Source organism: Myotis brandtii, unplaced genomic scaffold, assembly GCF_000412655.1.
Source record: "Myotis brandtii unplaced genomic scaffold, ASM41265v1 scaffold702, whole genome shotgun sequence".
Taxonomy (NCBI): Eukaryota; Metazoa; Chordata; class Mammalia; order Chiroptera; family Vespertilionidae; genus Myotis; species Myotis brandtii.
The window spans coordinates 370,672-394,912 of record NW_005370755.1 but is presented as its reverse complement, the minus strand read 5'-3'; the positions used below and the strand labels follow the sequence as shown (position 1 = coordinate 394,912).

General features: G+C 34.9%; 1 protein-coding gene across 5 annotated transcripts in view; it reads left to right on the top strand.

Annotated features, from left to right (window-relative positions):
* ERBB4 (erb-b2 receptor tyrosine kinase 4) overlaps positions 1-24,241 on the top strand; it is a 916,002-nt gene that overhangs the window by 848,291 nt on the left and 43,470 nt on the right. For all 5 annotated transcript variants that reach the window (XM_005882279.2, XM_005882277.2, XM_005882280.2 and 2 more), the window contains 3 exons: positions 19,296-19,451; positions 21,731-21,806; positions 22,973-23,119. In XM_005882279.2, the coding sequence (XP_005882341.1) occupies positions 19,296-19,451; positions 21,731-21,806; positions 22,973-23,119 (379 nt within the window). The remainder of the gene's footprint in view (positions 1-19,295; positions 19,452-21,730; positions 21,807-22,972; positions 23,120-24,241) is intronic.

Genomic DNA, 24,241 nt, shown 5'->3' with positions numbered 1-24,241 from the left:
ACAATGATCCCAATTAAAACAGGGAGTAGGAGATGTGATGTTTAAAATTAATACAATAATCCCTTGACTGACATCCTCTATAAGTTTCTCTTGTCACATGTACTCTAAAATTCTGGTTTCCTGCATTAACTCACATCACCTTAAAAATCTTTAAATTGCTAAAATAAGTCAGGGCACAAATGCATCTGCTCTAGGAATCTTAATGTTCGAGGTCTTCTAGCATCAGTGGATTGGGTACCTGATTTTCAAAACATGTACCACATCTACTACATGCAAAATATGTCCTAAGCATGTGAAACATGCAGTGAGCAAATACATGGATTTCTAATAAACTGGATTTTCAACTTTGTAATGTCTTAGATACAACTAAAATATTTTACTGTTTGATGCCTTCTAAGCTTTTATTCATAAGCTCTTAAATCTTAATAGGTCATAATTTATATTCTCTGCGTAAATATTTTCAGGTTACAATATGCTTAAAGGAGGATATTTCATATATGTAATCAATACATAATTTTAAATAAAATATATTAATGCAACAATAAAAGGCTAGATTTACTCTAATATTAATCCATGGTATTAACCCTATTTTTTAAAAAAAGCTGATGAGTATATTTTACTAGATAAAAATGGTGGGAAAAACTACACAGTACAATTGTAGATAAATGTTTAGAGATTTACTGGTCTTTTCTTAAAGTTATTTAGGGACACATGTACTCTCATTAAATTAGTATTTATACAGTTGACTATTGGACTTTCTCCACTTGTGAGGATATGTGGAATTTTCATATATTTGCTGTTCCTACAACTACTATTGAACTTTAGTAGGTTAGGCATTTCTTTCCAAGACAGTTCTATGATGCAGTGCCAGTGTGTTTTGTAAAATGGGATGTACAGGTACATTAAAGCAGATAAACAACTCTCTACAAAATAGCAGGCAGACAGATAGTTTAGTTGCCATAGATACATTTTTAATGTTAGTTAGTCTGATGCCACACAAAACAGTTTCTGTACCAGGATCCATGTCTATTTTTCTGCTATTTCCTCATGGATGAGATAATAGTTTGATTTATGTCTGTGAAGTTAAGAACCAAAGTACACTAATGCAATGTGTGCTTCAATTTTCATGAATTTAAGAAAATGTTACAGCTTTTCATTTGAAAATACGTCTAGTAGATGTAGTAAAAAACACCTTGGATACTACTGATTCTCTCATGCTTTTCCATTTTCCTAGTTTTCGTCTTTTTGTTAAGTGATAATTAATTAGTGAAGGTATTAAAGAGTGTCCGAGTATGAAACAGGGAACATGAGGGAAATTTCAAGAGAAAGAATAAACATGGTTAAATTAAATAAACCAAAATCTGGTATGTGAGTTGTCCTTTATAGAGTTGCAATGTGCCGTGGCCTCGAGTATTAGCTACTGTTTGTTGCCTTTAACACACTTTTAAAAATGAGCTCAGGACTTCAGAGACCTTAAACTTTAAGGATATGAATTTAATTATACTCCTACAAAATGAGATGAGTATAATTATTTTATTTAATCAAATGTTAATTTGCCCATTTCTTGAAGTGTTACCATCTCATTGTTGAAGCCATTATCTAGCACCTCGAATGAGAAGACACATATGACAATTAATAAAACAATAGCAAATCACTGGCAAGCTTGGCTAAAAATTTTCTCCGCAAAGTTTAGTATTGGGGAAAAGAAATTGAAGATGTATTGCATGAATTTAATGTACTATAAAAGCTTAAAAGATTTAAAATGATTTAAATTAAATTTTCAGTGTCTTGTCATTTAAACACAGTGACAGACATATTTAATTATTTGTTATTTTTTCAGCTAGAATTGTACACATTTAGTACAATATAATTTTATGTCTATCTAGGTTGTGCTTTATTTATAAACTACTATTAGAAATATCAAATTATTTATTGTGAATACTGATAACATTATTTTAGATAAAGCTCAGTGATGTTTCCTACCATTTTGATGTCATTGAAATGTAATTAGGGTCTTATACTATGAAATACATAGTGCATGAAGAAGGTTTTAAAGGAAGTATCTGGTAATATTTGCCTACATGACTTAATTTGGCCAATACCATATTCATATAGATAATCTGCTGTAAATTGAGGTAGTTAGTTACAGAGCTACTTCATTGTTTTTATTTTTCATGGGTATTAATATTTAGTTGATCCATTAAAATCATATGGGGCAACACTTATTTTTCCATACATAAAAAATGGGAAGGAATAAAATCTATTCATATATTTTTATTAAAAATGTCATTACCTGAAACACAAACCAAAAATGTAATTCCTTCTTAAGCAAAAATATGTGTGTTCATCTTTAACTCGGATATAATTATGTGTGCTTGAGTTCTGAATATGTGGCAAATATTTAGAGCTGTGTCTCGGGATGAATGTCACTTAAAAGAAGTACAAATAAAAAATAAATTTCCCAAGAGTACTACTTCTAGTGAAATATAATGACTATAGTATGAGAAAACAAGCCAAGTTTACAGATAATAGAAGTTTACTCCTGCTAACTTGACACTTCCAATATCTAATAACTTCTGAGTCCACACTCTATGCCCAGCACTTAAGTTAGGCACTAACAACGACTACTTGAAACTATTTTAAATAGTTCTTTCTAAATCTTGTTTTGAGACAGGATACTTTTATATAGCCTTAAGTTGTGTAGCATGAGTCTAGAATATATTATTTAAGTTAGCTATGGGGAATGAATAATTTTGTTGACCTAGAAGCTTTGCAAGAGGTGGAATTTAGTTTGATCTTGTTGCTTAAACCAGCTTAGTATAGCTTAGTCCATATGCTAGGTTCTATATGTCCCTCTACTTACCTTTGCTCTTCTCTCACCACCCTCTTCCCTGGCTGAGAATAGTTATGCTTTGGCTAGGCTTTTGATCAAATTCTCATGACCACTATTCTCTGAGGTGTGCATCAATTTCTATATACTTTATATACTTACTATTCCTTTTCGCATCATCCCTTCTCTCTTCATCCCTCACCAGTCCCCTGCCTCCCTTCATTTTCTCATAGCCATACCTCTTGAAAAAATAAACTTGCTATCTCCCCATTTTCATCTCCAGTTCCCTCTGCAAACCATTAGTCTGTCTTCTGTTCCTAAGACTTAAGCAAAACTTTTTTCAATAACACTACTAATGCCCGGCCAGCTTGGCTCAGTGGTTGAGCTTTGACCTATGAACCAGGAGGTCACAATTCGATTCCTGGTCAGGGCACATGCCTGGGTGGCGGGCTTGATCCCCAGTGTAGGGTGTAGGAGGCAGCTGATCAATGATTCTCTCTCCCTCTCCCTTCCTATCTGAAATTAGTAAAAATATATTTTTAAAAAACAACACTACAAATGACTTCCTAGGTGCCTATTTCAATTCCAATAGCATTTCTTCAATCCTCTTATATTGACATTCTGGATTTGACATTGTCAATCATTTCATTTTTTAAATTTATTTATTGTTGACAGTATTACATATGTCACCCATCTCCCCCCCCCCCCAAAACCTGGGCCTTTCTCATACTATTATCTGTGTCCATGGTTGTGCATATATGCATATATATTCTTTGGTTAATTTCTTCCTGACCCTTCCATCCCCATCCCCACTGAGATCTTTCATTTTGTTCCATACATCCATGCCTCTGGATCTATTTTGCTCATCAGTTTATTTTGTTCATTAGATTCTCCAGCATTACTCTTCATTGGATCCTCTCCCATCCCCCCAATTTGTCGTCTCAATATTCTTCCCCAGTGTTTCTTCTTTTTGCCTACTGCTCAAATATGTTTCCTCCCTTTGAAGGAATCTCATCCATATCCACAGCTTTAATCATTCTACATATTCTGGTGACTCTTTCTTCCATTCATGTGTTTATTCAATAAAAATTGATTGCCCACCTATGATATGCAAGGCACTGTTCTAAAGGGTAGAGAGTAAAACTTACATACAAGTGACCTCATGGTACTTTTATTACAGATGGTGGAACAGACAGTAAACAGGTAAATAAATAATATGCTTATCTATTGTCAGGTAATCATAAGGGCTATGAAGAAAAATAAAGAGGATAAGGATTTAGAGACTTACAGAGGGGAGGGTGATATTTTAGTTCAAATCCTTTGAGAAGGTTTCTTAAGGAGATTTAAGCAGAAACCTGAATAATGTCAAAACTAGTCCTGCATATATCATCATCTCCCAAGTAGCACTAACTCAAAATATGAAGTTATCTTTGGCACTTCCTCTCTCTTATTCCTTCTATGTGATATTAACTATTGTTGATATTAGCTCTTCAATTATCTTATAAATCAAACTACTTCTCTTCATCTCTACCACCATTACAACCACCACTCCAGTGCAGACTATCAACTCTCATTTGAACTATAAAATAGCCTCTTAGCTCTAATTTTCATTTTTATCGTCTCTCTTTAATCAGTCCTAATACACACTGTAGCCAATAAGGTTTTCTCAAAATAAAATGTAGTTGTTTTGCTTCCCTGCCTTCCCAATTAAAACACCACAATGGCTTTCATTGCTCTTAAGATAAAAGTCAAAATCCCTAAAGTGGATTTCTGAGCTGCATATAGGCCTTATCTCACACCAAGCTCCCATCTCATTATTTCTGCCCAGCCACATTGGATTTTTTATAGACTTGCCAAATTTCATAATTCCTCTAACCTCAGTTTTGCACATGCTATTCCCTAGACCTGAAGCCAAATTGCCTAGTTAAAATTCCAACTATATTGTTTACTGTGTGTCTTTTGCAAAGTCACTTAACATTGCCATGACTCAGTTTTATTATCTGTAAGACAGAAGTAGTATGTATTACATGAGGTTGTTGTATAAAGTGTGTACGACAGGGAGTTTACCATTATGTAAATTCTTGCTGATAAGTCACAGTGCTTAGAATATAGTAGATTCTCTGTAAACAATTTTAGAATGATAAACAATTCCCTAGGCAGTGGTTCTCAACCTTCTGGCCCTTTAAATACAGTTCCTCATGTTGTGACCCAACCATAAAATTATTTTCATTGCTACTTCATAACTGTAATGTTGCTACTGTTATGAATCGTAATGTAAATATCTGATATGCAGGATGGTCTTAGGCGACACCTGTGAAAGGGTCGTTCGACCGCCAAAAGGGTCGCGACCCACAGGTTGAGAACCACTGGCTAGAGGCTCCTTCCTATCTTCTTTTGAGCACAAATACATCTAGACTTCCAACTTGCATGGGAATCAAGTTATCCTTTTTTAGCCCAAGAATATTGTAGCCAATATGTACAATGTTCCTCTAGGTAATTTCTCATTTTCATTAAATGAGTTTTATTTTATTGAACCCAATATTGTCTTAAGTAATGAAATGGGTTGTAATACCTGATACACATTAATTAGGGATGAAGCTATTTCTTCACAGATGGTATGTGAGCTTTCTGTTTCATGCTTAGATTTACTCTAGATTGCATATGAATGTTTGTTTATTTTAAAAGTGAGTATAAACAATATAAATACATGAATAAATAAATAAATAGAAATGAAAGGGGATATAAACTCCTGTCCTCAACAGAAAAGAACAATTAACACATTCATGAGTAGTAGCTCAACTTATGTTTACATTATAATGAATAACCACTTGCTAATTTAATAAACTATGCTTCAACTGCCGATGTTAATAGATGAAAATAGTAGTTGAACTTTGGGCAATCAAATTTAAAATATTAGATTTTATAAAATAGTTAAACCCCTGAGGAAACATCCTATTTTCATACAATTTTCAATATTCTGCTAGTAATACTATACCATCTAAAGCATTTTAGGAAAATACTGTAATAACATGAAAATGCAGCTTCTTTGTAAGTTAAATTATGTCTAGTTCTGTCAGATGATTCTGATAGAAATTCAGAAATGCTATCATCAGTAATTTATTTAAACATTATTTATCAAACTCTATGTGTCAGATGCACTATTAGGTATTAGTGGATATGATTACCTAGACTTAAATAATTTTAGTTCATATGGGTAATTATATTTGATGCTAGATGTGTAAATAGAAGAGTGGTTAATAAATTTAGTGATTGGTCTTTTTAATTGAGAACAAGGAAAGACATTAAATATGTAACCTTGAATATTATAGCTTTCCCAAAAATATTTTGAATATTTTAAGAATAGGAAAGGTGCCTTTAATTATTTTAATCTCTCACAATTCTTAGTTCAGCATATCTTTTAGTGAAGCTCTCAGAAGGAGATATCCTATATAATAAAAGTGTAGTATGCAAATTGTCCCCTTGATGGGAGTTCATGAGGGAGTTTGACCAGGGGGCAGGGCCAGCGGGGGGAAGGGAGGGAGGCCCCAGCTAGCAGCCAGCAGCCACTAGGGACCCTACCAGTGCAGAATTTCGTGCACTGGGCCTCTAGTATGATATATGACCCCAGTGCTAGCAGCCATCTACCGTAGATCTACATACATATTTTATTGTTCACAGTTTTATTTTTTGTATTTTCATTCTACATATCTTAAACATTTTATCAAAAAATATTTAACCTATTCTTGTGTTTAATCTTCAAAGAGTATATGAGTATATTTTTAATGAGGTATATCTCTACTAAAAATATTTCCTAAACTTTATTGGTCTTTTAAAATGTATTTTAAGTCTCACTTTTGTTAGCAAACATTGCTAAATGCTCCATTCAGATTTCATCTTTCATTCCCAGGTATGCATATGTCTTTGTACCTCCATTATAGCATTTATCACAATCTGCCATGCATTCTATCTGTGTGTGTGTTGTTGTTGCATAGATTTGAGAGGATGTGCACATGTACAGTTGCCCATTGGCTCTAGAAGATTTTGTGTGTCTGCTAGAGTATTTTGCCTATTATTTATCCTCCAAGAGTACTTGGATTGAAACTCAACTTCTCTGGGATGTAAAATTCAGAAGAATAGCCCTAACCGATTTGGCTCAGTGGATAGAGCGTCAGCCTGAGGACTCAAGGGTCCCAGGTTCGATTCCGGTCAAGGGCATGTACCTTGGTTGCGGGCACATCCCCAGTGGGGGGTGTGCAGGAGGCAGCTGTTCGATGTTTCTCTCTCATCGATGTTTCTAACTCTCTATTCCTCTCCCTTCCTCTCTGTAAAAAAAAAATCAATAAAATATATTTAAAAAATAAAATAAAATAAAATCCAGAAGAATCTCCCTCAGTGATATATTCTGATTTAAGTGCAACATAATAATGATAATAAGAAGGCTAAACAAATATATACTATGGAGTTTCTCCTGACTTGTCAAAACCTCTGCCATAGTCCTTGAAACATACATTCTAAATGAAGTGCTCAGTTTTGTAAAGACTCTTATATAAACATTCTACTATCACAGATGTCAAAAATTGGATTTGTTTCCTGGTAAAGCTAAGGTAGCACTTTATGTTAAGGTTTGAATAGCTTGACTCTCCTGAGACTGAGGTCATTTACATTCAGTCACAATAAACAGAGCAGGAATGAAGTTTGGTTGGAGTACAGTAAGAAAAATAATATGTCTAATCCTAATGGATGCAGAGCTGTTTTATAAAAATATTGGTATTGAATGTAGCTCTTGTGGGTTTACAAATAGTCAAAATTAACATATAGTTTAAAGGAGCCCTTTGTGACTAAATTCAAAGAAAGTACCACTGTATGTTAACAGATTTTTTGGGCAAAAATATGGTATTGCTACCAGAATATTTATGTAGAAAAAAAGTACTATTTCACTTTATTTTCATTTACTTGCATAAGATTGTGTTTACAGTGTCATTATCCACAAAAGCCTTCCATAGAGTATTTTTTCTTGTAATTAAAACAGTAGGAATTAATGACAGGCTGGGGAAGCTTGCTGTTTTGTAATAATGAATTGGACTATTTGAATGGGTAAAAAATGTTAATATAGTGATTATTGCAGACTGAGCTAAGTCTTCTCATAAAAGACAAAAGTATTAAATTTGCATTAGATGTTTTTAAGATGAAACTGAATACTGTGAAGTCATATAAAGGTAGTCCAACTTTGCCAAATATTATTACAATTGTAAAGAAATATAGAAGTTATGATTCAACTAAATTCTCCCTGACAGCAAAATAAACCCACTGATTTTTATAACCCAAGGTCACCAGTTTCATTAAATCCATATATTTAGTTCCTTGGCTTGTGTGTGTTACTTCATTGTACTATTCTTTTAGTGGTTGATAAAGGGTCTATAGTTTCTTAAAGTTAGTGTTACTGGATTGAGGGGTTCATTCGCCTGCATGCATCAAGGCTCAATAAGACACAAAGAGGAGTTTACAACAAGGAAAGTAAGGATTAATTAAAGAGATAGCGCCATGGCCAGAGTCACAAGTAGCTCATGCTGAGACTTGGCTTCCTGATGGCTTCTAGGGGATGAGTTATACAGAGGAAAAGTCATTAATCATGGTGACTAAGGGAGCTAGGGTCATTGTCAAGGTCATGATCTCTACTGATTGGTCAGCACTAGAGTAGGGGGTAGATTCAGAGAAAGTGGTAACTATTTATTCATTTACATTCATTTACATCAGAACACAGCCCTAGCCAGTTTGGCTCAATGGATAGAGCATCTGTTTAAAACATGGTAGGAGGAGTGTAGTAATGTATGGCAAGGGGGTGTTTCAAGTAAAGGGAACAGTAAGTTCAAAGACAAGAAAGCCAAGAGAATTTTCAGGTTAGCTTAGGCCATAGAGTTCCAGCTGAGGAGTTCAAAGAAAAGAAGCTAGAGTGACAAACAGAGTCAAGTTGCTTAAGGACTTCCTTTGGCTACAGGAGAGAAGAGGTGATTCAGTGCGTATGCATGTGCATGCGTGTGTGCATGTGTACACACATGTGTTAGAGGGGGGTGGGGACAAAGACACCAGCATTTTCACAGCAGTTCAACCTGAGGGTTCAATGACTATGGATGCCAGTAAAAAGTCCAGAGATAAAGAACCAATAAAGTATTTATGAACATCTGTGAGGCTCCCTGGGGAACCCCAGAAATACCTAGGATATTTCTAAGGGGCAAGCAGGTTGAGCCTAGAAAAAAAGTGAAATCTGTGTTATTTCTATGACACTGTCTGTATCTTGAAGCCTATGAATACAACAGAAACCCAGAAGACAACTTCTTACCAGTTAAAATAGAAATAGGCCATCCTCCTTTCATTATTATGTGATATCTGATGCTCCTATGATGATGTTGAGCTAGAAAATGAGTGAAAATATAAAGCAAGAATCTTTTTCTCTTATGTCCCTTTGCAGGGATTAGAGAGAAAGCCCTGGGATTCTGTCAGAGGGAGTGTGCAAAGATTAACACAAAGGAGATACATCACACTGGGCTTCCAGATCAACTGTGAGGGACTGAGAGGGAAAACTGAAAGCTCGGGTTCAGATCCTTTTGAGGGCTTTGCAGAGGAGCATGGGTCAGAGCAGATGATTGGGAAGTAGCTAGTTGACCCAGTGGGAAGTGTGTGGGTACCACCCTGTGAGTGTTACATGTGCCGGATAAGCTTTGGCACAGTCGGCCCTGGAGAGCACTTAGTGTTCGAGAAATTCCACTTCCTCTTCTTGAGAAGATACTTATTTAAAAATATTCAGTGGTTATAATGAAATTCAACTGCCTGAACTCATAAGCGAGTAAACTACACTCAAGAAAACACTCACTGAAACTCTTTAATTTTGCATGATGGCAGAAGTTTTGCTTTGTGACAAGAATATTTCAGAAAAATTGATACCATTATCGTAAGAAAATTGTATAGACATATTCCCACTTATTGAACTGCATGGCTTTCAACCGCAGCATGCAATTCTGTGAAAGTACAGAATATTAGGAATGATCTGTTTCTGCTCAATTATAGCTAAGGTGTCAGATATTCAACCTCTTCCCTATAGCATTTGAATGTATTTGCACAATATGTATGCTCAGAGAATGGCTCAGCTTCTATCTGTTAATCTAGAGGTTGCTGTATTAATAGGTTGCACACTTCATTGATTTCTAATTAATTTCTTAAGAGACACAGAGGGTAACTACTGCATCCCACAGATATCTTTGTTCTCAATGCAACCCACGTCTTTATTGATCAGCTGCCTAAGGAGCAGAAGTAATCCATTCTAAGTATACTTCTCTGAGAGTGTGGACACTCTACAATTCAATCCTCCCATTGTAATTATATTGGCGAGAGGTCAGGGAGAGGGAAAAACGTTGCTGTGGCAAGTATTCCCTTGTTCCAGGCCAATGAGCTTTTACCTGCAATTTATTTAGTAGGAAAGCAGTAGCTTCTCACCTATGCTTTTTAATATTCCTTTGTTTACTTGTATATTTTATTATTATTATTTTCTTGTTCTTTAAGAGAAGTTTGAGTTCCAAGGAGGATGACCTGCAAATTCTTCCAATGAAAATTTTCAGAAGTTTGGGTAGGGTAGCAAATGCAATTTTAGAGGAATTTTTGGAGAAATGTCAGAACAAGAAGACAAAAAAAAAAATACCATTATCACTGCCAGCTTCAGAAATCTGTAAATACGTCCACATACACTCCTGCTGATATTGTAATATCACCTTCCGGGCTTTGGGCCTAAGTGCTGCAGGGTTTGCTTTTCTCTATCCCATCACAAATACTGTAATCTTTGAAATTTGCTCCACCTGCACTACATGGAAAAAATCGCTACTGCTTGGACAACCTTACAAATTTTGGGTTTTATCATTCATTTAACCCAACTACAAACATGTAATTAAATGACAGGCAATCTAAAAATTGTCAAAAATACATAGTTCAATTCACAAACAGTTTGTAAAGTGCCTCCAGAGGCACCATACTAGGGAACCCAGCGAAATTAAACAGGTCTGTTTACCAGTATAAGCCTCAAATGTTTATTATGCACAAGAGTTTTTATTTCATTGAATTCCCAGAGAACCCCTTTTCTGTACAATAATCACTCAGTTACATAAGCTGTCTTTTATTAGTTTCATATATGATTTCATAGTCTATTGGCTATAATGGTAAAATTATTGCCTCTGGAGTCAAGCTGCCTGAAGTCAAGTCTTGTTTGTTCTAAGCTTTGTCCTTCACTAGCTATGACCCTTGGTCAAGTATCTTACTTCTCTGGTCCTCAGTTTCCTTATCTTGAAATGGGAATAACAGTAGTACAAATCTCTTTGGGTCCTTCTGAGTTCCTATATACAAAGCATTTAAAACAGTGCCATGGCACAGAGTGCTTAAATAAATATTAATTTTATATACACAAACATTCAGAATAATAACATACATAATTATATTTTGTCCTCCCCGTGGGATTTCAGTGTTCACAAATAATAAACATCTCCATGTTGTATTTTCCATTGTGACCATTGCTATTATTGTGTGTCCAGATTCTCCTATGCTAAAATTACTACTAAATAGCACATTATTTATATTGTGAAGCAAATTTATAGGATTGCACAAATAGTGTTAGTGCTCAATTTCGTTTGTTTAGTGTCAAATACATGGAGATAGGCTTGGTGCCCATCAATAGGAAAATAGACAATAAAATGACAGCGCATGCCTGTGTGATATATGTGTATATGTCTGAGTTTGTGTGTAGAATTTAATGCAACAATGATAAGCAATAAGCTGGATTGCATATAGCAACATATTTGAATCTAAAGAAAGCATAATGAGCAAAATATGAACCTATTTAAGACATAATACTATTTATGTATTAGAAATAGCAAATACACTTTATAAAAATAGAGATAAAATATGTAAAATATGGATGATGGATTAGAAGAGGATGATGCCATGGATGTTTATCATGGATAGAAAAATAGGATTGGGGTGGAGAATGGAAGGGAACAGCAATAATAACACACTTGAATTATAGAGTAGGGTTAGCTCAAAATGATGTGTACCTGAGATTACAAAAGAAAACAAAGAAGAAATTCACACACATTACCTTAGGTTGGCTCCCAGAAAACAGTGTCTGAGACTGACTTACATGCAGGATGTTATCTGGCAAGTGTTCTCAGGAACAACATCTACAAGGCAGTGAAAAGCAATATTACATAGAGGGAAATTCTGGGCTATCATTAAATTGCAACTGAGGTCTCATCCGATCCTATGTAGTAGGCTGGAACCAGAATGGCCTGTCATAATTGTCCAAGTGGGTATGGCCTTTGTAACCCTGTATCAAGTGATTGCTGAGTGTAGCTGCCTCCTGTGAAAGGGTGAAACCCTTGCAACGTGGCTCCCTTTACAGTTGGGTTGGGATTTTAATGTCTCAAAACTGATGGAACTTTAATGAGAGCCATCAGCAGCCAACACATTTGAAAGCTGAGCTTATCAATACTTTGGTACCTCAGAGGTTTCTGGCTGGCACACCACAGCATCTACTATATGCATATGAACACACTCAAAAAATATTATTGGGACTCTGTGAAAAACATGTTTCAAATAGCAACAAATAATATTTTCATTGCACATTATTCAAATGACAGAAATTCGGTTGTCTTCAATATTTCAAAATCTCAAGAATTATAACCTGGCCAGGTCTCTTGAGGATCATAGGTGCAGTTGGAAGATGTGAGAATTAAGCATCGTTAACTCCAAGCCAGTTTAGGACAGTTGTGTGAATCTGCATTCTTCCTCTTAGAAGAATGATAGAAAGAACATTCAGGAACAAAGAAAATGAGAAACAGAAGGTATTTCACCTAACCCTGCTGAGTAACCAGTTGGCTGACTGTTCTTTTGCTTTATAGTAGTCAAATAGATTTTTAATAAGAAGGATGAAATGTGGAGGTTATTTGTTTATTTAGAAAACCATGGTATCTTAGAATATCAAGGTTTTTTACAAACATGATGACATTGAATCTACAAAAAAATCCTCAGGGTAGATGCTATCATTATCCCCCATTTAATGGAGAAGGAATGTGAACCACAAATAAATTGACCAAGGTCCTATAGCTAGTAAGTAGCCAGGTTTATTTCTAGTCTGTCACCTTAAACATTGGATGCACTGACTTGTCTTCTGCTAAAACATATTCATGGCTCTCACTCAACATTTAAAAGGGGAGCATCTAGTCTACCTCATTCTTTACTACTCTCTGTGTCTATTAATGGACCACAATTTAATATTTTAGATAGATATATTTTACAGTTCCTTCTATCATGGAATATAAATTTAAAGCTAGAGATCATTTAGGCCAATCTGTCTCTTTTATAGGAGAGTTAAAATGAGTACCTGTGGTCATAAAGCTAGCGAGCAACATGGCCAGGACTTCTATCCTGCAACATTCAGGTCTGTGTTCTTTCTATGCTCCCATGAACCAGCTTTTGCTTGTTGAAAAGACTTCTCCGTTGATTCAATTACAGAGCTCCCTTAGTTTCCCTCATTCACTATTTGCATAAAGTCAGTTACTTCATTAAAAATGTCCCTTTCTTCCCTCGAACACGCTCATATCTTTAGCTCTAACAGTAGAGAGAATTATAGTTGGATTTTTTTCTCAGGGATAGAATTACTTTCAGAAGGAAAGGTAAAAAAGAGGAGTTATTTTCATTTGAAGCTACCTTTCCTGAAGCTTCCTTTTATTAAGAAAGCTTCAGGTTATTAGAATGAAAACTAAGAAGAAGGAAAAAAAAACACTCTTGCTAACTCCAGAGATTAATGCCTGTGAGAGCTGACTGCAGCTTGAAATTTTTAGCTCCACATGTTTCATGAAATTGTCGCATGGCCTATATATGGGAAGCAAATATTTATTGTCAGAAATAGTCTGGTCTCTCTTGACTTCTGTTAGCTTCCTGCAGCTGGGCAGAATTCATTTTCACATTGAATTAAAACAGTAATAATGCAGTTTTGCTAGACAGCTCTGACTCAAATATCATAAGATTAAAAAGAAGGTCATTGGTAAGTGCTCTTCAATACTGATATTTTAAAATTAAGTCACTGATCTTTTTTCTTATAGAACAGTTTATATGAGTTGTTGCTTACCATAGATTAAAACTTTAAATTCAATTGTAATAAAATTATCTTTGGATTTTGTATTAAAATGAATTTCTGAAAGTCAAGAGTAAAATTTGACTTTCTCTAACTAGTTCGTATTTATTGATGCACATTTTAAGAGGTATAAGCAAAAAAGAAAACAAGCGTTCCTTGAAAACTTATTATAGTATACAGAGCAAGTATGAAAAATGGTAAAATTATCAATGCTTTGGGTAATGATAAATTCTGAATAGTTTGTATAAAATCAGACTTTTAGCACCTAGACCAAGAAATAGACAAATACCCCTAAATCCCTGGCTGATATGGCTCAGTTGGTAGAGCATCATCCCATGCACAAAAGGTCACTGGTTTGATTTTGGAACAGGGCACATGCCCGGTTTGCCAGCCCGACCCCCAGTAGAGGGCATGCAAGAGATTATCCATGTTTCTCTCTCTCTATCAGCTCTCTCTCTCTCTTTCCCCTTCTTCCTTCATCTCTCTCTAAAATCAATATAAACATATTTTTAAATGCCCCTAAAACAAGTCTACAAAAAAGTCCCCTCAGTGCTGAGTGATAGAAGGCAGAGACTTTGGTACAACAGATCTACTGTTTTACTTACTCGTGGACAATATTCTCCAGTAATGAAAATTTCAACCTATCTTGTTCATGAACTTTGTCTTCACTAAATTTCTGAATTTGTGATGTATTTATGGAGGGCACCAAATCTTTTAATAGATTCCCTAATTTTTTCTTCTCCTTAGATGATAGCATCTTCAGGTGTATTATACTAGTATTAAAATAATACTTTGAACAATAATGGTTCTCAAATTTCTATCTACACATTAATAACAAGTAGGTTATGGGTATATGTATCATAATTTGCAAACATGTATTGAATACCAACTGTGACATATATTAGTTTAGGTTCATAGATTTTCTGAAATAGGCAATTCAAGTTAATGAGGGTTGGTGATTCTTATGAACACTAGAACTATTTATATCTAAATATGGAACAATAATGGAAACATGCTTGTTCTGTACTTACTACGTGACAGTTACTTTTTAAGTGCTTTACATATATTAATCTATCTAATCTTTACCACAACCTGTGAGATAGGTGCTATTATGGCTGTTTCCAAGAGGAGGAAGGTGAGTGACAGAGATTTTAATTAACTTGCCAGAGTCACACAGCTGGAACATGGCAGAGCTCAAGTTTGATTCAGGCAATTGACTCCAGAATCTGCCCTCAAACCCACCACACATCCTGCATACCCTGGGGCCAAAGCAAGAACTGAGTTTCCAATTTATACAATTCAAATCCCTGCTATATTATAAAAGGTTCTATTATTTAGCTGTATTTTAAATATAAATGCAAATAACTCAATCACTTGCATTATGCCCTGAAATTCACAGAAATATCTAATATTTTTTCTCAAAAGTACTAGAATATTTTATAGTTATATGACTGTGCTGTGTACATAGATTTTTGTATGCCCACATGATACTGTGACCTATGGAGAGAGGGGGTAGGCTTAAATGTGCAGATTTAGGGGCCACAGCAAGGGATCAAATCCAAGTGCCTTGACCTCTCTTAGCATCAGTTTTCTCATATTTAAATTGAGATGAAATCAGTATGCATCTCATAGGGTTACGTTAACCTACGGATGTAGAAGTGTTTAGTTTAATGTTTGCCATGTTCTAGGTACTCAGTCAGTTTTAACTGTGATTGTCAGTGTCCCTGTTCCCATAATGTACTCCACCTGAGCTGGCATGGTAAGGACATGAGAGTTTCAACAGGGCAGAGTAAAAGGTATCTTTTCAATCAATACTGTATCCCTCTATCACCATGAGTGATTGTTCTTTAACCATCTTTGAACTTTAAGGGATATCAGTTTATTTTTGTCTGTTTCTGATAACTACTTACTTCCATAATTGCATCACATTCTGATTTAAAGAGTGATTTCATTTTGAAGGAATCTAGCAGTGAATATGACTCTAATGAGAACTTCAAATAAAGAAATCCTATCTTAATGACTGTGATGTGCAGAAACTGTTGTTAACAATCCATAGACGATTCAACACTCTACTTCAGGGTGTGAAAGTAGAACTAAGGTGGCATTCAAAATTAAGGATTTGAAAGTGTGCATCTGTACAATGATGCTTCAAGTTACAAAGCAACCATACAAATGTATTTTGATGGCTTGGTAATAACATAGATGCTTCTGTTTTTATTTATTTTAATGATGGTCGGGTGGGTGCTGAAAATCGGATAGAGATTGTTGTCTGGTTTCCTGAAATGACTTTTCATTATTTTAAAGAAAATACATTTTCTGGATAAATATTATTGAGGTTCAGGATACTATGTCACCTGCTGAGGCTTTGTATAAGGAGTTACAAAGAACTTTAGAGTTTTTGAAATTTTGCTTGTAACATAGAATATGTCATTAGAGTCTTGGTGAATGTTAGTTCCCCATTGGTATAGCATATACCATTATTCCTGCACATGTTTAAGAAATATACACATGGTATTTCCATTAGGATAATATTTACTTAAAGGAATCATTATCTACCCAAATTATAGAACACACACACACACACACACACACACACAAAATTATTCTCAAGTTATTATCCTTTATTATTTGGTCAGTTAACAAGGATAATTATTTTATTTTAAAAATTTACCTTGAAATCTATTTTCGAATATTCTTTCTGGCCTAGTTTAGTTGAAGATTTGCCCACTCGTGTATGTAGAAGCTGGATGAGTATCATAAAGGATACTAGCAAAATAGTGGGATCCTGAAACAGAAGGCCAGATGCTCTCAAGGGGGTATATCTAATAATTAGCTAAAGAGGATGTTCGAAACTTGCCTGGTATGGGAACTGAAAAAATATATATGAAAAATGAATATAGCTCATAGACTGCCAGTATGCACATTTTACACTCTCATCTCTTTTCTTCTGGGCTGTGGCAGTGGCTCCTGACTTCAGCTATATTTGTGTCCAATCTATCCTCAGGACACCGATAATTGTCTCCCTCTCTTTTTTAGAACAACTTCTGCATCACTACATTGAATGCTGCACAAAATGAAAGGCCAAATTCTCTACCATGACATGAAAGAGACCCTTCTTGGGTCTAGTTTCTCCTTTTTTTTTCTGTTTTACCACTCACCATTCCCTTTCCCTTATATATTATTCTTCAGAAAGACAGAACTACATGCCTTTGTCCTAGTATGCCATGTTATTGATGCCCCTGTACTTGTTCTCTCTATCTGCAGCTTTGCCTTCATCTTGTCCAACTGGTGGCTATTATTCAAATCTTACTTATCACTCAGTATCTCTTTAAAGCCTCTCTCTCATATAGGCTTGATAGGCTGTACTACAAACAGTCCTTAAGGTACAGCTGTCTTAAATGCCTTACATGCATCACCCCGATCCACTGGAGTTTGTATTCCACATCTGCCCACTTTATTAACTTAGCTCTGTCCTCTTTTAATGCAAAGACTTTGACTCTTTGTCTCTCTGGTGTATAGCACAGTGCTAGGCACATAGTATGTGTGTCCTGTAATTGTGTGTGGATCTGAATATTAAGTTGCCTACACACTTTCCATATTCTGATACGAGTGTGGTAAGAAAGAGAATAATGAATGTTATTGTAGACATTTCTTAGAATGACAAAATTAATGATGATTATCTCTTAGGCAATATGTTTTTTTTTGTTTTTTGTTTTTTCATCTTTCAAGTCACCTAAGGACTATATGTTTTCAGATTCACTTTATTCTAGGAATGTCCGGTTTGGCATAATCAAATAGAAAGCACTGTTTAAAAAAGAGGGCAAAACCCCCATAAATCCCAGTCATGGGTTGATTTCAGAAAACACTAATACATGTGGTGTCACCAACTGCTGACTGATTGGACCATCTCAGGCACTGTCTCCACTGGTTTTGTTTAATGGACACTTATATAGAGTTTGGCTCATGATGTTGTTGGAAGCAATCTTCTCTTTACACTACACTGGGCACACAGTTCATAATTTTCTGACCTGTGTGATTTATGTGTCTGTTTTCCACAGCTTTTGTTTTGATATCAGAAACCATTAATCCTTCAAAGTCCTGAAGTTGTAATGTTAACTGCCAACTGCATTGATTTGCAATTGGCATGAGAGTATGCTTTAACCATTTACAAAAATTCTGATTTGCTTTGGAATGACAACCTTTTCTTTTTTACCACTGAAATCCTCCAATAAAGAATACCCTCTAACTCTTTAATAAAAATATATTTACTTAAACAAAATATATTCACTCTAGGCCTCTGAATTCATTTCCTTGGCTTTATATTAACCTTTTCATTAAAGCTAGTGTATAATGACTCGTAGTTCCCCTACTGCTGAGGTAACCATTAATAATTATTGTTTCTATGAAATTTTAACAATCTTTGTAAATACTAATATATGTTATCTATACATAAGTGACAGATATAACATATGCATATCTGAATACATATGTATATATACATAGACTGCCAGTATGCAACCTTCATTACTGGTGGGCTGAGTTATATTGTAGGGTGAGTTAGCTATATCTCTTGTTGGCAATCAGCAATATATTTTATTTTTAATCACCCTATATGTTTCATGAAGACAACATATTAAAAGCTATTTTGAGGATCATTAAAACTATGTAATTTCATTCGTGTGTTCTTATAACCACTACAAATGTCACTGAAGCCTTTTTTTAAATTACAGGCTTTTAATGGCTGCAGGGTATTCTTCACTTTTGCATAATTAATAAGAATAATGTAATTCTGCAGCCTTGATAGAACCTATGATAGTGATTTTTGGCATCATCAAATCTTTATATGAAATACCTTCCAAAGTAATGAATAGTTGTATTTGTTTGGAGCAGGCATGTATGGGGAAGATGACATGGCACAGGAGTTATTGAGAAGAAAACAATTAGGAATATGTGGATCATTCCAAATATATGTTAGCTTATCTACAAAGACACCTGCACACCTCAGTAATGAGAGTGTTTGCAAAAGAACATCAAGTCTCTAGGGAAAAAATGATCTAACGTTAGCTTGTGTGCAGGTAATTTATTCTTCTTTATAGGAATCCAGGGAGAAAAGGCAAAAAGCTATTTGTTGTTGACTTTTTTATCCCAGGTTTTCCCTAATTTTGAAAATATTCCAGGAATCTACTTCACTTAGAAAAATTAAGCATTTTAAACTAAATGCTGAAAATTCCCTTTTAATCAACAGAAAAGATGAGGCATTAACTGACTGTCATTGGGGAACTTGGTGTTTTTCAGGGAATGATGTATCTGGAAGAAAGACGGCTTGTTCATCGCGATTTGGCGGCCCGTAATGTCTTAGTGAAATCTCCAAACCATGTGAAAATCACAGATTTTGGACTAGCCAGACTCTTGGAAGGAGATGAAAAGGAGTATAATGCTGATGGAGGAAAGGTGAGTATCTTTCTGAGAGCAATGTTGCTTGTAAGCATATTATGGTATCCTTTAATCTACTTATATTTTATAAGAAGAAGTCAATAAGCCTGAGATTTAAGAGATTACATAATCCCAATTCTATCATTTACATTTTCTCCTGCCAGGGTAAAAATATACAGAGAGAATTTATTGCCAACTTCTCTTTCTCAAAAGTAGTTCAAACAAAACAATGCATGTCTGGACCCAGGCAGTCCTTATGTCAGGCCCAGTGTGGGAAAGTGGGCGGGTCCTTAGGGAGGGACTCCAGAAATTAAACTTTAATGGAGGGCTATAGAAATCCTTGCATTGATCCTAAGAGCATAGAACTGACTCTTACAGAGGATACAATTGCTCTCTCATAGGCTGGAGAGAAGCTAGGCTGCTTACCTAGACCCATGGAAGATTGACCATCCTATTTAACTTCTAATCCTCTTATAACAGATTAAACAGATTCCTCTTCTCTGACTTTTTTGTTTTTAGCTTTTATCATAGTGTAGGAGTTACCAATTTACTTTATTTATCACTTAACTCTTTCCACTGAAATGTAACTTGCTATATCCCAGGGGTCTGAATAGCTACAGTTTCTCCTAACTTTTCTGACCCTCCAGCCCCAGGCTCTGCCTGACAGCTGTGGCCCTGCCTCTCTAACCCACCAGCTGTTCATGGCTTGCATCTTGTCTTTTCCCATTCTTGGCTAACCAACCAGTATGGTTTTCTTGTGGAGGTCCTTCTAGCTGGACTTGGGGGAACTTAGATCAGGAGAAGCCAAATGAAAAAACAAAAATGCAGCCTTAACTTCTGGTGACCCAATGCCAATACTAACAAAAAAATTGCCATTCATATTTAATATAAATAGTATGTTTATTATATGCTTTATTCATCATGGACCATCCAAATATATTTTGTAAATATTTTGAAGTGATAGACTTCCAAGTGCTTATCATTGATTTTTATATTCAGTTCTTATATAACCATATGTATTCAAATATTATCACAAGGCACAAAAATACAAAATTTATTTTTAAAAATACAACTGCAGTTTTGTAGTATTGTCTGGCTTTTTCCTTGATTTTATTAGCCTATTTTGCCTGTTTATTACCCAATCACAGCAGTTTGAGACCACAGCTTTGAAATTCACTGCAAGATTGCACAGGAGCAAAAGTCTATAAATCACATGACTTCACTTGTCTTGAGAACATACAGCTGTAAGATTCGTCTAAAGCAAGATTCATTATAGCTTTAAATGCCTAGTAACCATTAAGTCTTTATCAAGCCACCTGTGATTTAAACTTACTTCTTCACCACAATGTCCGCAATCCATAAAGTCAGCTAACTCCTTGCCCATAGGGAAATTATTTTCAATGTGTCTTCTGTTCCCTTTCACTGAATGCCATGATTCTGTCATGGAGTTACCTTGGTATCACCTTGGTGAGCAGCCAACCTCATGCTTTCAAAGGCCTATTTAGTTTTAAGCTTTCAACTGCCAAGTAGCAGTGTTTATCTTTATTCCATAGAATCTAGTTATATTTTCAGCTATATAATGCTGCTCTTCATAGTGAAACTCATTCTGCTGACCCATCAGCAGCAGGGTATGTGAGTTGCGTTGTTTTTCTTGTAGTGATGGTGGGTTTTGTACTGATTCCCTCACATTCTTTTATATAATTTCTGTACTGAAAATGGTTCAAATTTTCAACACTAGCTAATCAAGATGAGAGAGATCATTTTGGGTTGAGGACCAGAGCAAGACTAACTTTGGATTTTTTATTTTATTACGTGTTTTAGTGAACAAATTATATGAAAGGAGAGGGAAGGGGGCAAGTGTGGAGCGTCTATTTTACTGGTGGGCTGACATTTGTCTGAGGGTAAGAAGGGATAAGTGAGAATTCAAGGAATCTGATTTTGGAGGAGATATAATATGATCCCATTTTATAGAAGTACATGTGTTGGTGTTTAGAATTGTAAAACAATATTAGCTAAGTTTAATTACTACATAAATTAAGAATTATAAAAATGATGCTTATTTTGTTATTTTCGTTTTCTCTGTTTATGAAGATTTTAAAAGTAAATATATCTTTGGGTTAACTCATTTTAAGAATTTATAAAGGTCAATTTATTTGTTCCCTGTATTGAAAACAACATATTTACATTTGCAATACACAGTCAAAAAATATAATTGAAGCAAGACTCACATTTAAGAAATCAATATAGAAAATATTTTTATATAACTATAAAATTTTCACTTTTTTATTTCTCTATAGATGCCAATTAAATGGATGGCTCTGGAGTGTATACACTATAGGAAATTCACCCATCAGAGTGACGTTTGGAGCTATGGTAAATGAATGATACTAAAATGTTATATGATACTAAAAAGTTACATGCCTAGGACATGACTACCCACCATGAGCTGCCCAATTAGAAATTTATGATCAGATCACCCTGTGAGGTTACTTTCCATAGAACACCTTTTTTTTCATTCATAGAAGTGTTATGAGCTTAAAAAAGACTTCAGTTTGAATAAATAATTTATTACAGATGGCAGTGGAAAAGAAAACATAGCCTTAATTAATAGGTTTTATATTAAAAGATACTGAATATATGCATCAGTGACACTTCTCTTGATAATACTATTGCCCAGATACCTATTTCTGAATGTAGAGTCTTTATTCTCAGGAAAACTATACATTTAGTCATATAATTACTAGATCATATTGAAGAAGAGATCTGTAATGTATGTATTATTGCTCAAATCAAAATCATTATTATTATCAAAGCTGGCTATCTGCATGCTCATATTTTAGGTGTTTGCTTTTACCAAGAAAATCAATGTTCTGATGATTCAAGAATGTTATTTTATTATCTAAGAAAAATGATTATTAATTTCTTTTAATTTTGTGATCCCCACTTCACATGTATAATATCTTACATATGGATTATTTCTCACTCAGGTTCTCATATGTCCTGAAGAAATTAATCTATTTTTATTCCACTTGTTATCTTTGTGTTAGTTAAAAAGGGAGCCACAATTATTTATCCTAACAAAAGCCAGTCACTCAGGAACACCAGCTTAGCCTGTAGAGCATTTAATAGCAAATATGTTAATCTTGAATTTAGTCAATATCAGATTTTACCTGCAATCGTGTTTACTTGGTGCTGAATACATGTGTATATAGTAAATAAATGGTTTTCCCTGCTCTAATGCGGTCTAGTGAAACTTAACTTGGGTCAGCAAACATCAGCATTACTTATAAGTAATAAATAGGGAACAGACTATTTATTCTGACATCCATCCTGAAATGTCTTGGTTACCCATTGAAACTTTCAAGACAATAATAAAGTAATTAAAGTTCTTACAAAGATTTGTCATTGGGCGTCTAAACATGAGTATAGGAATCAGAAGAGTTGCCCTCTGGGGAGCATTCCTGTGTCACTTGTGTATTGCTCAGTTGTTCAAAATATGTTGTTAATATGCTTACATAAGAATTTGATCTCCAATTTAGGAGTCACCATATGGGAACTGATGACATTTGGAGGAAAACCCTACGATGGAATTCCAACCCGAGAAATCCCTGATTTATTAGAGAAAGGAGAACGTTTGCCCCAGCCTCCTATCTGCACTATTGATGTTTACATGGTCATGGTCAAATGTAAGAGCAAAACAATTTCATCACCACCATCATCATTCTTAGTAAAGTGGCAGCACAGATTAATCTATCTGCGTAATGTTTTTGCATATTGATAAATATAAAAGCTCAAAAATAATTATGGAAGAAGCATGTAAAACACCTGTGTTTTTTTGTGATTATTGTTAAAAAGAAGCTGTATCATCCTTCTGTGCTATAAAGTCAAATTATATGATTTTTATCATTTCCATGACAATCAAATTCTCTTACATAAAGAGATGTAACTAGTCTCAATATTAGTAATTTTATAGGAAAACTAGAGGCCCGATGCATGAAATTTGTGCAAGGGCCTTGGCCCCGGCTCCGCCCACTGCTGCCCTCCATGGCCCCCCTGCCAACTGCGGCTTTATCTGGAAGGAAAGACATCCAGAAGGACATCCCGTCTACTTAGCATATTATACTTTTATTGTTATAGAAACCAGGCTAAATAAATGATCTAAATATAAAGAAAGAACGCTTGAAATTGATAGCTTAAATATGAATGGAATGGAAATGAGTTTTTGGCCACAGGAAATGATCCAGGCAGAGGGGAAGTGGGTAGACATGAATCTACATTGAACTAAAATATCACGCATGTTTACTTACTTCAATTTGATCATTTGTTTACGTCTAACTTACTTTTCTTTTTCCTTTCTATGCCTAGACATGTGTTTTAGAAGCCGAGGCTCTTAATTTAAATAGAATTAGAAAAGTCTCAGGAGTTTCTGACTTAATTTAAGCGAGATTAACATTCAGCAATCTTTCTTGTGTAATTTGGGGTTTTCCCCTTTTGATTTGCACAGGATTAGCAAAGAAACAAACTGGTGAAGGTGAATAAGCATCTTATTAATAAGAGACTTTGGACCCAGGTCTACCCTATTTATATTCATGACATGTGTGATACATTCTGACAGTGAGGGAAGAAATAAAAAATGTGCTTTCCAGTGCAGGTCAGCGTGCCCTTTTCTCTAAGCATAGTTCTATTTACTCAATATTTAGTTAGAAAGAAATTGAAACCTCGCTGTGAAGTTAACCTTTTTTTGTTCCAATAGTTCCAGAAACACTATCTTCTGATTAGCATCTGGGCATCAAAAGTATTACTCCCCA